The sequence below is a fragment of the Mustela nigripes genome, chromosome 10 (assembly GCF_022355385.1).
Source record: "Mustela nigripes isolate SB6536 chromosome 10, MUSNIG.SB6536, whole genome shotgun sequence".
Lineage (NCBI taxonomy): Eukaryota > Metazoa > Chordata > Mammalia > Carnivora > Mustelidae > Mustela > Mustela nigripes.
In genome coordinates this window covers 34400825-34418253 of record NC_081566.1, presented here as the reverse complement: position 1 = coordinate 34418253, position 17429 = coordinate 34400825, and the positions used below count along the sequence as shown (strand labels likewise).

The window sequence follows — 17429 nt, the reverse complement described above, 5'->3', positions numbered from 1 at the left end:
TGAACCAGGTCTGGCTTATTAGTGTGCACTACAAGCTCTGTTGTCTGCATTTATCTCAAAGAACCTTCCTTGTCACTTATTCGCAGAAGGGTTGATTGCGCTATGGTTGTGTGTATGGAAACACGATCGATGGGTGGTGCTAATGCTGGCTACATATTTGTCCCTATTTTTTCTTGCCCTAAAAGTGGTGAGTCTGCTTTAAGTAGTCTCCAAATGGCAAAATGACATGACTCTTTGTCTCTAGGTACCGGTTAGGTGGGAGTGTTTATCAGAAGTGCCAAGGTGCGATTCCTTGGTTTATGGAGATCCGTCTATGTGAAGGTGAGTAGCAAAAGTAACAGAGAACCTGACACAGTGTGAGATGTACACGTTTCCTGGGAGATTTCTGTTTGAGGCTGTGTTATGGGAATACGAAGATTAGATTTTGTTTGATTAACTTTGTCAACAGTTCTAGTCGCACGGTTTTGTTGTTTTTCTGCTGTCACCACTTTCTACTTCATAGCATGCCAATCAATTTAAATGTATTTCCAATTCTCTCTTGTGATTTGGGAGTTTAAGAATAAGGAGGATAATGAGTATATGAGCCACCATCCTTAATTGGGGGAATGCTGTAGTTTAGTGGAGAGAAAGAGGATTAGTGTTGGATCTGAACTCAGATTTGCTTAATTTGAGCTGGGGCAATTTATGTAACTTCTTGGAAATTCCAGCCTCTTATCTGGAAAGTTAATCTGAGACTCAAGACTTCAATGTTATTAAAATTAAATGGTATTATCTCCCCTTCATAGATGAGAAAATTACCTGTCAAACATAGATGCTCAATTGACAGCGATTCTTGGCTAACCTATCATATCACTTCAGCACAAAGACGGTACTCAGAAAAGCTTAATTCTACCACCCCCCATGCCTTTTATTCACTTATTGGTTCTTTTAAAAACAATGATTTTAATTACCATTTTACTACTGGACTTCACTGCCTCACAACATGATACTGATGAACATGTTAACTTTTATTTTTTTGAAATTATTATCTACTTGGTTTTTCACTTTATTTTTTATTTATTTATTTTTTATTGTGTTACATTAGTCACCATACAGTACGTCATTAGTTTTTGATGTAGTGTTCCATGATTCATTGTTTGCGTATAACATGCAGTGCTCCATGCAGTCCATGCCCTGCTTCATACCCATCGCTGGGCAAGTGTTCACTTGTAACAAGATTTCCATTATAAAAATCTTTGCTATGATATCTGTTTAAATCAAGTTTTATATACATAATGAGCTTTGATGTAACTCCTATCATCAGAACTCATCCATATCCTCCAGGAAACCTGATAACTACAGGTTCGTAACCAGCTTCATTTTTCTTCTTTGGTGTCTCTATTTCTCTTCTTTGGTGTCTCTATTTCTCTTCTTTGGTGTCTCTATTTCTCTTCTTTGGTGTCTCCATTTCTCTTCTTTGATGTCTCTGTCTCTTCTCGTTGGTGTGTAATACTGGAGCAGAATTCTACAGTAAATTTTCATCTCTCCAGAAATCACCTGCCCACCGCCTCCTGCCATCTCTGATGGGACACACACAGGAAGTTCCTCAGAATATGTTCCATACGGAACCACAGTCACCTACACATGCAACCGTGGGCCAGAGAGTGGAGTGGAATTCAACCTCATTGGGGAGAGTACCATCCATTGTACAAGCAATGACCAAGAGAGGGGTATCTGGAGTGGCTCTGCTCCTGTCTGCAAACTTTCCCTCCCTGCTGTTCAGTGTGTACCTGCCCAGGTGGAAAATGGATATAAGACATCTGGGAAGGAAGCCCCATACTTCTATAATGACAGTGTGACATTCAAGTGTCATCATGGATTTACTCTTAAGGGCAGCAGTCAGATTCGTTGCAAAGCTGATGGCACCTGGGATCCTAAAATACCAGTTTGTGAAAAAGGTAAAGACCCAAAGGGGAAAATGAGGTATTTACTCCTTTATTCTTATTTATTAGCTCCATCCCAAAACTAGAGTCATAGAAAAAGGCAAGGTACACAGATTACTATACCATTTCTTCCATTCTGTGATCAATGTCCTATGTGGTTTTTATATGTTCTTCATGTAAATGCCCCCTTGATCAGGGATCTATTCAGGGTAGATAATGAGAGGACCTTTTTTAAAATTATTATTATATTTCAAGTTTTTATTTAAATTCCAGTTAGTTAACATATAGTGTAATATTAGTGACTCAAAATTTCCATACGACACCCAGTGCTCATCACAAGTGCCCTTCTTAATCCCCATCATGTATTTCACCCATTCTCCCACCCACCTCTCCTCTGGCAACCATCAGTTTGTTCTCTATAGTTGAGAGTCTGTTTCTTGGTTTTCGAGAGGACCTTTTTAAAGGTGCCTGGTTCCTGCAAAAGAGCAGAAAACATTTGGTAATTAAAGCTTCATAGTCTTTGGTTTAAAAGATGCAGATTGTCTGCTGTCAGATGTTGTATACTTAATGTTCTTGAGTATAAATTCCTTTTGTTGCTGTTGTTGGTATTTACGTGGGGAGTTTTCTCTTCAGGCTGCCAGCCACCTGTTGGGCTCCATCATGGTCGGCATACAGGTGGAAATAGGGTCCTCTTTGTCTCTGGGATGGCTGTAGACTACACCTGTGACCCTGGCTACTTGCTTGTGGGAAACAAATCCATTCACTGTATGCCTTCAGGAAATTGGAGTCCTTCTCCCCCTCGGTGTGAAGGTACTTTCAGTTGCAGAGTTGCTTTTCTATGTGATATCAGGCATGCATAAATAATTCAAACTTTGCTCTTCTAGAAGCACCATGTCAACCTGTGAGAGAAGATTTTCAAGAGCCTCCCATTCATTCACATGTGATACCAGTTAATACATCCTGTCAAGATGGGTGAGTATGAGATGGTCCATTCTGAAAAGGGATCTCCACCTCATTTCGCACATTAATTCTGTCCTCAACTTGTCTTGATGACTCCCTCTAGACATCCCTCATTATCACACTCACAGAGAATGTGGGGTTCCAAAGGTCTAACTAACATCTTTCTCTTCTGTCCTTTCTTGATGTGGAAATGGCTTTGCTGTGGAAAACTCTGTGCCTAAAGTAGTCTTCTTGCTTGAAGGATCAAGAGTTTTAGCTCTTGTCTGCCAAAGCTCTTATTTAGAAGAGCCCCTGTATCTGTGGTTTGAGGAAGCTAGGTTATAGAGATGTGATGCTGGGAAGAAGAAATGCATTATAATCTCTCTCTAGGTACCAGTTGACTGGACATACTTATCAGAAGTGTCAAGATGCTGAGAATAGGGTTTGGTTCCAAAAGATTCCACTTTGTAAAGGTAAGTTAGAAAAAAATTATTGGTGGGACAGTAGGGAGTTAGAGAGGGAAGATCACTGAAGAACTAGCCTTATAACTACCTCAATAATGTATGTATTCTATTTCATTGTACAAAAGATAAGAAAAATTTTTCTGTGTTTGGTCAGCACTGGCATTGGGGGAAAAAAGTCGCCAAGTAGGAACTGAGTATTTGCCACTCATCTGCTCAAGATTTAAGAAAAAAAAATTATATATATGGCCTATATTTCTAGTTTATGGGAACATAGCTACATTTATTCCTTTCTTAATACTTTGTTTTCTGAATTTATTTGAAATGAATATGTATTACTCACATAGAGAATTTAATAACACTGTTTTAAACGAAGCATCATCTGGGTTCAAAAAATCTAAATTATTGTATGGTTACGTGTCATATGTGCAGTTGCCTAGTTTCTTTTTTGCCTGACTGAAGACTGTCCACCTTGGTGTGCTAGCTGAAGCAGAATTTCCTAAATCTCTTCTGCAGTAATTCACTGTCAGCCTCCACCCACGATTGACAATGGAAGGCCCAGGGGCGTGATGGCAGAACCCTTTCTATATGGAAATGAAGTCTCTTATGAATGTGACCAAGGATTCTCTCTTTTGGGAGAGAAAAATATACGATGCCTAAGTGATTCTGATGGACATGGATCTTGGACTGAACCTCTCCCAAAGTGCTTAAAATCTCCTCCTGTAATTCACTGCCCTAGCCCAGAAGTCAAACATGGGTACCAGCTCAACAAAACTCGTTCTTCATATTCCCACAATGATACAATATATGTCGCCTGCAATCCTGGCTTCATCATGAACGGCAGTCACGTGATTAAATGTCATACCAATAACAAATGGGTGCCAGGTGTACCGACTTGTATCAAAAAGGGTAAGATAGGGCATCTGGGTGGCTCAGTTGGTTAAGCAACTGCCTTCAGCTCAGGTCATGATCCCAGGGTCCTGGGTTCAAGTCCCACATTGGGTTTCTCCTGTTCTGCAGGGAGCCTGCTTCTCCTTCTCCCTCTGCCTGCCACTCCCCCTGCTTGTGCTCCCTCCCTCTCTCTGTCAAATAAATAAATAAATCTTAAAAAAAAAAAACAAAAAAGGTAAGATACTCTAAGGAATATAATATGGGGTGTTGCCCAGAATGAAGAAAAAGGGCTTTGAATCTGCATTGACCATTCAAACTACAGAAAACATGTAAAAGGCAATCACATTGTTTTACAAGATACCTTCCTTGTCCACTCATCTGATTTTATTTTCCTTTCCCTTTCTAGGAGTGTTGAGCAAAAGTACTTGAGAAGATAATGGTTAACTTCCAAATTTATGGAGTCTCTAATATTTATTCTTTTTACTAATTTAGAAGTTAAAAAAAAAACATACTTTTGGGAGGGCAAGTGTTTGGCAATAATATTGCTTGATAATTGGATATTTAAGGCTGTGAAACCAGTCAAAAAGAGAGCTTTGGGTTTTCAGAGGGGAATGTTGGCCTTCAAACCCATCGATTTGTCTTTCTTGTCATTTTACTTATCATTTGACAGTTTTATTCTTGTCGGTAACTATCTATAACAGAGGCTGCCAACTGGTGCCCCAAGAACTGAATTCTTCTTACCAGAATGGCTTTCTTTGGCTGGCACAGTAGTCTCATCCTAAGTCAAACCCACCTCACCCTAAGTGAAGCCCATCTGAAGTGAATCTGCATAGCTCAAGATAAACAGTGAATATGTAATATAGCGAGGGACCCCCTTTGTTTTCCTGCAAGACACCTATATCTTGAACCAGGCAATGGCAGCCATTTTTAGGACGGATGGTCTCTGGTTTGTCATATTTGGTGGCTTCACTTTCTGGTTCTTGAAGGCATTGGAGTGTGAGACCCTTAAACCACAGACTCTCTGCTATCTTAAGAGAAAAGAAAAAAATACTATTAGTTGATAGATTACAATCGTGGGCCACGACCATTGACATTTCATTGTTACTTTTGACATTGTTCTTCAGCTCCCATACGAAATATGGAGGCAATGCAAATTTGTGTGGAATGAGTATTTCTGGATACCAATTAGTTAGCTTGTTTCCTACCTTCTTTCAGTATTGCTATCACCCACAGATAGTGTTGGTTATATGTTCCTCTGTGCTAAATTAAAGATCCTTTTTTATTGATGTCTAAGCTTTCTTAGGATGTCAGCCTCCACTTAAGATACCCAATGGAAATCATACTGGTGGAGATATAGCTCGATTCTCTCCTGGAATGTCAGTCCTGTACAGCTGTGACCAAGGCTACCTGCTTGTGGGAGAGGCACTCCTTCTTTGCACACATGAGGGAACCTGGAGCCAATCTGCCCCTTATTGTAAAGGTGTGGTGTCTATTATTCTCCTGTTTTTAAATCAAGTTTCTCCCAAATAGATAGTGAGTTAGGTACTTTCAACTTAAAAGAGCCAAATAAATGTACTAATTGGATCCTTTAATTAAATGCATTTAATTGGATTGATTCAATTAGATGAATACATTAATTAGTCTACCACAAAATAAGAAAAAATGACTTGGGGTGTAGCTTATCTGAGGAGTGATCACTTACGTAGCCCTTTAAATATAGAAAAATGAAGTACTTATACAAATTAAACAACTAAAATGCAGGTTGAATTTACCTGTGGCTGTAGTTACATTAAGTGTGCATTTGACAAAATACTGATAAAAAGCACAATGATCTTGTCAGTGTATTTTCTCTAAGTGGTGGTGGAATTATGGGTATTTTTTTAATAAAGGCTTCAGAATTTCATTTTCTTTAACATAGTGCCTATGAAATAGGGGTAGCGAGTTAATATCCAATATTCATCAAGCACTTTTTACCAAAAGCCAAAAACGGTACATATTTTACATGCATTGTCTCATTAATCTTCTTGAGAACCAGATGAAGTTGGTGCCGTTATTATTCCTATATGACAGATGAGGTCTCTGTAGCACGGAGAGATCCGTAACCTACCCAAAGTCACACAGTGGGGGACGTCCTAGAGTCATGATTCAAATCGAAAAACCTCCCACTATTGCCTCCTGTGCTTCGAGACGAAAGAAATAAATGAGGAAGTACGTTCATCTATGGATAGTTATAGTAGAGCAGATGAGACAGTCATTCAGAATTCTTAATATAACCCACTCTCTAAGAGGCTGTTAAAATTATCCGACACTGTTAGTTTAGAAACTAAAGCACAGAGAAGGAAAGTCTGGCTTAAATTACCTAGAGCTAATTGAGATGGACGGTTGTCACAGAAGGAATCTGCCTAGAATGTCCTTTTGTGTTATCACAGCGAGGCTTTCCTTACTGAGAATGAACCAAATTGGTTTCCTAAGCCTTTCCATTCAGGGAAGTATCTACTTCCTTGAGAAAAGGCTAAAATGTGGCCTGGCTTCAATTTGCTTCCTTTCATTTCAGAGGTAAACTGTAGCTCCCCAGAGTATATGAATGGAATCCAGAAGGGTCTGGAGCCTGGGAAAATGTATCAGTATGGTGCAGTCGTCACTCTGGAGTGTGAAGAGGGGTATACCCTGGAAGGCAGTCCCCAGAGCCAGTGTCAGGACGATCAGGGATGGAACCCACCCCTGGCTGTCTGCAAATCACCAGGTAACTGCGAAAGTCTTCCCTGCTCATACTTGTCTCCCTGGAGAGAAGAGAGCTAGGAGTATCTGTCAGTGTTAGGTTTTAAACTGATGTGGGTCTGTGACGAGTGCTACAGTAATGGACTCATTTGAAGTTAGTGGTTTATTCTAGAAAAAGCAAAACATTCTGAGGATTGGGGAAATAAAAAAGAAAATAGAGAGGAGTACTAACTCACGAGGTGCCGCGCTATTAATCTTACATTTGGAAGGGGGTCATTGCTGAGATTTCCATTGCTGAAACTTGATTATTTATAAGTACTTACCAATTTGACAGGGACCTCCAAAAAATATGGTGAACAACCTGCTGTAACAGTTACTACTTGCATTCTAACCTGAGAAATCTCTGATTGTAAAGTTGCGTGTATTGGCGTTTTTCATTCCTGAACTACCCCAACTTAACAGTGTTATTTTTTTAAATGTCCAGTGAATTGTTACATAATAGAATGAAGGAAAAGTGCATGCAATCCAGGGCCTCAATACATCTTTTTAAGGAGATTCTGAGAGAAAGAAGCTGAGTGTTGTCTTTAGGGATATTACCGTGGGACTTTGGGCTGCACTGAAATATGCAACTAGACTAATATTTTTGTGATTTTGTGTTCTCCTTAGCCTCACTTGCTCCTCTTCTTAGTGGTAAGTTTTCTTAAATATTTGAATTAATTTTCTAATGATGTTTTATAAAAAATATATATATCAAACTTGAGGCCTTATATCCTGTCTCTTATTTTTCCTTTTCACTTTAACTCCTAAGAAATTATCATTTTGTTATCTTAAGGCTCTTTTAATATGAAGGCTCTTTTAATATTTATATCTAAGGCTCTCTTCATATTACAGACAGACACTTTTGGATAGAGTTGAATAAATTATTTAAAAAGCCAGCTACTTCCAGTTTTTCTTTTTTCTTTTTTACTTCTAGCTTTTCAATTGAGTTTATGTTAACTTTTGGTCTTTTGCATGATTTGGTACTATCAAATAAGCTATCTTATTCTGCAACAAAATATATTTTCCAACTGAGAGTTAAATGTTGTTATGCCAAGTCGTGGGATCCTTGTGTCCTGAGCTCCTACTATCACCCCAGTAATGAGAATATTATTAATAAAACTGAAAGGGAAAGAAAAGCTCAAGAGAAATTTGACTGCAGCCCCTGTGATCAAATGCTTGGTGCTTTAGATTAAATGTGGACTGGACTGAATCAGAAAAAACTTAAGCCCAAGTATGATTATTGAGGAATGTAACATTTATATGGCTAACAAAGGATAAGGATAAAGTCCCATAACAATTTCCCCACCATTGGGAATAGCCCCACAATCACTTCAAAGGAATATAGGGCCCAATTTTCTGGCATTTGATTCTTGCTGTTTTGATTTCTAGGTCTTTCTGCAGGTTCAGTACTTCTTGTATTCTTGATTGGTGTCACCTTATGCACAATATTAAAACACAGAGAACGGTAAGTTCAATGCATGCTTGACCAAAGGGCACAAAAGGTTTGGTTACTTGCCTGACACTAAACTCAGAAGTACAAGTCATATAACATGAACGTTATAGTGTAGAGTAAGAAGTATTGTGCCATATAGAAGGAAGCCCCCTCTGTGAGAACTTTAAAAATATTAAGCACTTATTTTATTTGAATGATGTTTATTTGGATGACATATATTTTAAAAATCTAGAAAATTGAAAACTTAAAAATCCCAGTGGTAACAACTGCAAGTGTTTTGGCATATTCTTATCTGATCTTAAATATTCTTTATCTTTTTTCTCTTTTTGACTGGAATTTTGAAATGACAGTCCCCTGCTTTAATTTTTTAAAATTTGGCTTCATCTTTTATATCTTTATGTTTTCTTTTTAGTTATATAATAGTATATTGTTCTATGTATTTCTGTATCATGAAAATTATGGGTTGCTTCCACATTAATTTTGATAATAAAGGTACAAGAAACACCGTTGAATAAACTTTTTTTCTATATCTACTTATTTCTGTACCATTTCTAGAATTACTAAGGGTAAGAGTATGAGCATTTAAGATGCCTAATCAATATTGCCAAATGACTTTCTAAGAAGTTTGTCCTAATTTGACCATATGTCAAATAATCAATATATTTTGATATGTTGTGTTTCTGGACTTCTCTTCCTGCTGTACTGATTTCTCCTTTCATCACAAATTACTTTATGTTCAATTAATATAGCTTTCTACAGTCATACTATATAGTAGGTCAAGAATTCCTTTGCTGTAATTGTTTAGGATTTTCCTTTCTATTCTCTTCTGTTTGTTCTAACCAGGTGATATTTTAAAATCATTTGGCATTTCCAAAAAACATATGTTGTGATTGCATTTAAGTCTATAGATTAGTCTGTGCAAAACTGACATCTTTTCTGTAATGTGTTCCATTCAGAAACATCTGAGGCCTTTCTATTTTTGAAATAATCTTTTCTCTCACTTGGTTGTTGTTTTCATGACTACTTAAGTATATTACTAGGTTTCTATGCTTTGTTATATTGTGTTTTATTATGCAGAAATAAGATATATATTTCTATTTTTAACATTCATTTTTAAAATTATTTATTTATTTTATTTTATTTACTTATTTTACACACACACACACACACACACACCCCACAAGGAGGGGAGGGGCAGAGGAAGAGAGAGACACAGGCTCCTCACTGAGCAGGAACCCTGACATGGGGCTCGATCCCAGGACCTCGGGATCATGACCCAAGCCAAAGGCAGACACTTAAAGACTGAGCCACCCAGGTGCCCCAAACATTAATTTTTTAAACATTTTAATATACAAAGTAATATTGCCATAGTAGGTCATGTGGTATTTGGTGGGTACACAAAGCAAGTGCTCAAGTAATGGGGAATTTTGATCAGAAAAAAACTTCTGTAGTGAAGGAAATATCTCAAGCAAGCTTCAAGATACTGTGGACAAGGAGAAAAAAGTATTCCAAGTGGAAGGAGCAGTTTTAGTGAAGACCCAAAGGCTTGTCTTTCCATCAGGTATTATAGGAACTATGTAAGCAATTTGATGTAATTGTATATGATGGTGACTGTAGGAGAGGGTGGTAGAGATTTGGGTGTAGGGATGGCATAAAAGACCCTTCCGACCCATAAATCCTGTGTCAGAACATTCTGATAAGTGCAAAGGATGCCATTTTAGCAAATGAGACCATCAGGAATCAACCTGGGAATGTTCTGTATGCGCAGGTTCTTGAATCTCTCTATACAAGCTAGTGTTAGGGAGATGATTAGGTGAAGTTTTACCAAGTCTCAGGTAACTTCCAGTGGGAGGTGACCAAGTCATCTCACCCCAAACAGGTCACCCATAAATGACAGCAAAATTACTTTAACATGCCAGGTCACCTGGCTTGTGCCATCAGTGCCATCTGGCACATTGTTCACAGTTGTAAAACACCTGGTGTAGACATTATACAGGAAGGGGTTACATTGAAACTATGTAATGATGACACCTGTGAACCTGAGGGGTTTGTTCTAAGCCCGCCAGACCTGGGCACCTCAATTCACAGGGCCATCACAGTTACATCAGATTGCTTATGTAGTTCTTGTAATACAATGGTCTTAGAAGGGTCTACACTCATAATATGCTTTAGACTGTAGTGTTGACAAAAAGATGTACCATATAACCCTCGTTTTGTGAAAGACTTCAGGAAAAAAGGGTGTTTTGTGAGCAAATAAGATTGGGAAGTACTACATGCAGTATTTTTCTCATGAAGATTCACAGTGACCAAGAGTGTATTTAAAGTCCTACAATAAAGAAAGATGTTTGGTTTTATTTTTAAACCAGAGTTCCCCAAGCTAATTGGACCACAGAACTCTTTTTCTCCTATAATGCATTCACATCCCATGGAACTAATGTTTCATTTAACAGTCACTGGGGAATCTAGAAAGATGGGTAGGAGCTAGATCATCAAAACCTTGTATGCCACGACAAGGAGTTGGTGTTTGTCCTGTAGGATCTTAAGCAAAGTAATAATATGTCTAGATAGGTATTTTCAAGAGGAGGGGCAGGACTGCGCTTTCAACAAAGCAGCAGTGATGGGGATCAAGAGGTATCGTCCCTATTAAGAAGAGTGGAATGACTTGTGTGGAGTGGAGCCGGTGGTACACCAAAAAGAGGAGAGGGACAGTTTTGTAGAGAAAGATGAGTTCAGTTCTGCCCTCTTACTTTGGGGCACCCACGATGTAGGACTCAGGAGGGGAGCCTGGGCTCAGGTAGGCAATATTTAACTCACATTTGAAGCCTTGGGACCAAGAAACAAAAAAGGTAAAAATAGGGATGAGAACAGTTCTCAGAAGGACAGTAATGCTTAAAAGAGAGGAGAGGGAAGGAATAGTCAGAGGTAGGAGGAGAATTCAGAAGGAGGATTTTCATAGAATTCAAGGAAGAAGAGGGTCTTAAGAAAAAAGGGATGCCATTTACATGGGTTTCCTCACAGGAAGTCAGAAGATAATTTTAGCTAACTTACTAAAAATTTAAATAAATAGAAAATGTGGTCTCTATCTCTTTCCTTTATGCTACTAAGTTTGTTGTCAAAGGCATACACATGTAGGAAACTGGCAAACTTTAGGAATGCCTATGAGCTCAAATAATTTGATGTTCTTGGCAGATTATTAAGTTTACAAATAGGATTATATCAAGTACTATATTTAATTGCCTCCATTGATACAAACTAAACATGTATGTTAAGGTACATTCCTAAGCTTTACTTATTTTATTTCCAGTTTGTAACTGATTTCAATTTGTTTTCTGATAGTTGATATAGATACTTGAGCCGCCTTAAATACTCTCTATAAATGAGATGAGAGTCACTGAAAAATTTGTCTAAGTAACAAGATATGTTTAAAAGCCACCCAAACATTTGGGAGACACCACTCTTAATGCACACTGCTTATAACCTACCTATAAGCTGACCTTTTAAATATATATGAGCAACATACTCTAAGTACCCTTAGCAGAAATCTTTCTTCTTCAGTAATTTTGTAATACCTTATTTCAGAGTTCTACATAATAGTGTAATTCCATTTTATTTTCTCTTGCTCATTTTGGCTAAGTGGTTTTAGAAGCACAGTAAAGCTTGTGGGCTTTCAAGGAGTAAAAGTAAAATTGTCCTCTTAAAAACTATTTCAAGCTTTTAGTGCTATCAGTCTAAGTAAGGATTCTGAATTTAACATCAAATATAAAAACTTCCCTTTAAATCAGATTGGAAGACTATGTCCCCCAAAAGGTAAGTTTGTAGTCATATCCTAAAACAAAAGCTTCTTTTTGATTTATTTTTCAAGCTGAGGCTCATGGTTCTAAATCCCTGAAGGTCTTGGATCTGAGGTAAAGCTACCTAGTATCAGCTTCTGACTTGGACACTTGGCATCCTAGTAAATTATTTTTATGGGCCTTTCCAAATAATAGGGGTTATAGTAATTATCTTACATGATAACAAAATGAATTATTCATGAGAAGTATTTAGTTATCATGTGATAGGAATTATGGAAAACAAACAACTGTGACCTATTTGTAGTGATCATGGCCAATAAGTAAAGAGTTTACTTTTTTCTTTTTCCATCCAGCAATTATTATACAAGTCGAATCCCTAAAGAAGGAGATCTTCATTTAGAAACACGAGAAGTATACTCTATTGATCCATACAACCCAGCAAGCTAATCAGAAGACAAATTGGTATCTAATGAAGTTGAAGTATTTTTATTCATTTTTATGTCAAAATGTCTCCAATTTATATTAACTAATATTCATAGTGTTAAATATATATGGTTCTGTTCCACACATCTTTGGTAATCATGCACAGAGATTATTAACTTATCTACTTCATAGTGCCAATTAATGTCCCTGTTTTTTTAATTCATTCATCCATTCAGCAAATACTAAATACCTATCATAATAATTAAGAATAAAATTAAAAAGATGATACGTGTTTTGAAGAGAAATAAAGCAGGAGGAGCTAGAGAAGTTGGGAGAGAAGCCCTCACTAATAAAATGGCATTTGAGCAAAGACTAGGATGAAGGAAGGAGTTAGCCTTACTGGTAGTGGAAGAACAGCCCAGAAAGAAAGAACAGCAGGTGCAGAGACCATAAGGTGGTGTGCGCCTGTTGTGTTGGAGGCACAGCAAGGAGACCAGTATGGCCTAGTATGGACTGACCAAGGGAGAGAGGGGCAGGCATAAAGGCAGAGAGGTAAAGGGAGGAGGAGAACAAGGTTCATCATATAGAGTATGCTAGGTCATTATAATGAGCTTGGTGTGTATTCTGAGATGGAAACCAAAGGATGGTTTTAGGCAGAGAGGAGAATGATCACCTTAACTGCTGTGTAAAGAACTGAGTGTAGGAAACCCAAGGTGGAACCTCAGGAGCCAATGAAGACTTGATCACAATAATCTAGGTAAGAAGTTGTGAGTAGCCACAAGTAGGCTGATGAGAAGAGGTCAGTTTCTGCATGTATCTTTAAGGTAGTGACAGGAGGTTTGCTGACAGTCGTAAGGCAGGAAGCAGTAATGATGGCAGGGTTTTTTGGTCTGCTGACCGGAAGGATAGAATCATGATTAATTATGATGACTGACAATGTGAAAAGGCAAGATTAGGGAGAAAAAAACAGAAGTTTCACTTTGGAGATGTTAGAAATGAGATATCTAATAGCTATCCAAGGAGAAGTATCAAGAAGGTAGTTGGGTATACAAGTCTATTTCAGAGAATGGATCTTAGGACATAGATATGGGCTTTGTCAGCATATGGATGCATGTAATAATGAGATCAAATAAGATGAACAAGAGGATGAGAAGGGTTAGGGAAAAGGTCCATGTGCCAGGCCTTGGGTCCTTCCACATCAGAAGACATGGAGTCTGAGAAGGAACCAACCAAGGGGTGAAGAAGCAGGCTCTGATATAGGGGAAGCATCCAAGAGTATGGTGTGGTAGAAGTCATGTGAAAGATGACGTTTAAGGAGGTGGGAGTGATCAACTCTGTCAAATGCTGCTGATGGACCAAGAGCAGTAGTGAACACTGACCATTGTGTTTAGCAGCTCAGGATTTGTTGGTGAACTTGACAAGAATGATTCCGGTGAATAGTAAGGAGGCAAACTCCTGATTGAAGTCAGCTTAAGAGAGAATGAAAGGAGATAAATTAGCGATCTCAACTATAGACTCCTCTTTCAAGGAGGTTTTCTACAAAGAGGCATGGAAAAGGGAACAGATGGCAAGACTAACAAGTAAGGTCAAAAGAACTATCCATTAAAAATGGAGAATCCGCAGTCAGGCCACCATTTCCATACGCTGATGAGAATGATCTACTAGGAAGTGAGGAATGATGACAGGAAGGAAAAGGAAGAATTGCTGGAGCAACATCTGGGTAGGCAAGAACGGAGGGGATCAAATGCTCCAGCTGGAGAGGCAGAGCTTAGATCAGAGTGTGGCCTCCCTAACAGGAGAGAAGGCAGAAGATGCGGGCATAGACAAAGGCAGGGGGAAGCCGTGATGGCAAATGCATGTGAAGAAGGTTCTCTTCTGACCACCCTGTTTGCTCAGTGTCTAGAAAGCAAAACAGTCACCTGAAAGGAAGATTGGGAAAGGAGATGGTAGGGATTTAAGGAGAAAGGAGAGGGCACTAAAGAGTCACCATGGGGGTTGAAAACTGAATGATGAGGAGTATAGAAAACAGGACTGACAACATGAAGGGTCCCCTGATGTCCCCAGGAGGAGTGGGGGTGAGCATTTGGAGGTCTGCCATGCCCAGCTATTGTGCTGAGCCTCCCTCCTGCCTTGCGTCGGCCCTCATTACCGCAGTGAAAGGAATTAGCCCAAGGTGAGCATATGACATCCAAGATGAGAACCAAAGCTAACCTATTGGCCACAGTGTCAGAATCAGTAATAGTCAAAGGTTTGAATTCAAGCTCAAATCTGTCTTCAAACTGCTTTCTCTTACATAGTCTATAAAGTATAAAGATACCACCTCTGTCCTCCTGGAACTTAATTTGATACAGAAAAAAAGACACTACATGTCATAGTGTAAGAATAATTACCACAAACAAGATACAGAAAAACTGCTGTGGTTGCTGAGGAAGAAAAGATCGCCTGGTGCTGGGGAGTTATAGAAAAACAAAAGAGAACAGGGGAGACCAGGCCAGAGTGATGGATAAACCCAAACCACGGGGGCGTCCAAAATAATGCTAGTACTTAAATACTTGTTGAATGAATGCACGAGTTAGAATGCAACTCTTGCTTCGATTTCTCCCTCATTTATTATTCTTTGTATTTATCAATATAAACTTTATTATTTGCTTCAGATCATGTTATCTGAAGAAAGGGGCCTCTTTAAAAAAATATATCTTCTAAGAGGCTCAATGCTCTATTGGTTATGGCACTTAGAGTTGGTACATAGAGAAGGTGAACACTGTCATTATTTAAACTTTGAGTTACACCCCTGCCCTTCGTGCTGCCTCCTGAACAGAAACTCTCTCTTTCAGTGTGCCTTCTTGTTTGGAACATTGGTTGGGAAGAAACCATTTTCATCTCAGCAAGTCTAGGCGTATGGCCTCAGCATCAGTGAAATGACTTCATTTCCCAAATGCAGTTATTCTCAAGCAGAATGAAGAAAGTTCACTTGATAGTAAAGATGGGAGCCCAGTTTCACCGCCACATGCTCTTCAAGGACTTTCTGAAGCCTCACCCACAATATGCCTGACATCAGGCTATAGCTATAAACCCGTAACTCCAAAATAACACCATTTTAAGGAAGGCGCTAGAAAGCTGTCCTCTATCTCCACTCTTCTTATGCAATCAGTATACTTACTGTTATCACACACTTCTGGTTGTAGTGTGGTTTTAATCATTTAAGCCAAGTAGAGAATATTTCACGTTGTTATGAAATACTTTTGTTGAGAAGTCTAATTTTATTTTAATCATAGCATCTTGCTCTCATATGGCTGAATATTTCTCTTTCATTTCCACTTGGTTTGACAGGTTTTTTCCCCCCACAATATATACATTGCCTTTTCCCTAATCAGTAATTATAATTTGCACATTTTTTTCCATTATGAGAGTCAAGTTTTAATTGTACAGTTTTGGTGTACAGATGCAGGCTTTGGAGACTTCTTTGGCAGTTCTATCAGAGCTTTGGTTCCTTTAAAAATCTGTATAGCAGTGACTCAAATAAATTTTATCTCTTAACAAAACACTTGCCTTATGTGATTTTTTTCTGCTACAGTGCATGAATTCTTAGGGTTTTAACTTCTATGTTTTTATTTCAGTTCCATTTAGTGAGGGGTTTTAGAGTTCCTCATTTAACATTTATGCATTCTGGATCTCACCACTTCATTGTTTCAGCCAGTTCTCAACCCATAAACTCAGTTCCCTCATCATCAAGTTTTTCTTTTCTATCTGTCCACCCAACACCTTTTCCCAGCCCTTCTCCACCACTGTCAAAATCCGAATGCCAATTTTCCTTGGTCTACCATTTATACTATTGAGAAAATAAAATATTGCTCACTGGCTACCATAAATTTCTCTCACCATCTTCTCCTAGACTATTCTGTTTGGCATCTTTGAGTTTTTAAAATATATACAGAACATAAAATTTACCATCTTAAAAAATGGTTAAGTGTACAGTTCAGAAGCGTTAGGTATATTCACATTGTTGTCCAACAGATTTCCAGAACTTTTTCATCTTAAAAAGTTGAAATGCTATATCCATTAAACACTAACTCTACATTCCCCACTCCCTCCAGCCCTCAACCAGCAGCCGCCATTCTACTTCCTGTCTCTATGAACTTGACTACTTTAAATAGCTCATATATGTGGAATCATACAGTGTCCTTCTGTGACTGGTTTATACCACTTAGCCTAATGTCCTCAAGGTTTCTTCATACTGAAGCCTGTGGAAGAATTTTTTTTTTTTTCAGGCTGGATAATACTTTACTGTATGTATAGACCACATTCAGTTCACTCATCTATCAATGGATATGTGGACTGTTTGCACTTTCCAGCACTTGTGCAAAATGCTGCTATGAACAGTGTTGTGCAAATAGCTCTTCATGACATTGCTTTCAATCCTTTTGGATACATACCCAGAATTGGGATGCTGTTCAGTATCTTTTATTCATTCATAATCAGTACTGTTTTCATTCCTCTAAATTAATCTGTTTGTTCACCTCAAGCCATCTACTCCATCTTACATTCATCTCTATTCTCCTTCCTTCTCTTAGCAGATGATGAAAACATCATCGGGTAACTTAACTCAACCTCCACTCTCCCCCCCCCCCCACTGTCACTCACCCAAATACCCATCTCCAGCCTGTGTAATTTCCTTAACTTCTGTGAGTCTAGGGACTGTGACAGGGGTTAGAGCAGAGAAGGTTGTTGTGAGGTGGAAACTAGAATTTCAAGGAATGAGGGGAGAAAGCAAATGTCAGGATATCCGTGCAAA

General features: G+C 38.5%; 1 protein-coding gene across 6 annotated transcripts in view; it reads left to right on the top strand.

Moving 5' to 3' along the window:
* CR2 (complement C3d receptor 2) overlaps nucleotides 1-16173 on the top strand; it is a 35172-nt gene extending 18999 nt beyond the window's left edge. For 5 of the 6 annotated variants that reach the window (XM_059413002.1, XM_059413003.1, XM_059413000.1 and 2 more), the window contains 12 exons: nucleotides 245-321; nucleotides 1530-1937; nucleotides 2556-2732; nucleotides 2807-2894; nucleotides 3252-3334; nucleotides 3839-4231; nucleotides 5508-5693; nucleotides 6768-6956; nucleotides 7598-7621; nucleotides 8360-8435; nucleotides 12568-12676; nucleotides 15472-16173. In XM_059413002.1, coding sequence (XP_059268985.1) covers nucleotides 245-321; nucleotides 1530-1937; nucleotides 2556-2732; nucleotides 2807-2894; nucleotides 3252-3334; nucleotides 3839-4231; nucleotides 5508-5693; nucleotides 6768-6956; nucleotides 7598-7621; nucleotides 8360-8435; nucleotides 12568-12661 — 1795 coding nt within the window. In that variant the 3' untranslated portion in view covers nucleotides 12662-12676; nucleotides 15472-16173. The remainder of the gene's footprint in view (nucleotides 1-244; nucleotides 322-1529; nucleotides 1938-2555; nucleotides 2733-2806; nucleotides 2895-3251; nucleotides 3335-3838; nucleotides 4232-5507; nucleotides 5694-6767; nucleotides 6957-7597; nucleotides 7622-8359; nucleotides 8436-12567; nucleotides 12677-15471) is intronic. The other variant, XM_059413001.1, reaches the window with a different exon arrangement.
* Nucleotides 16174-17429: the final 1256 nt, after the last annotated feature.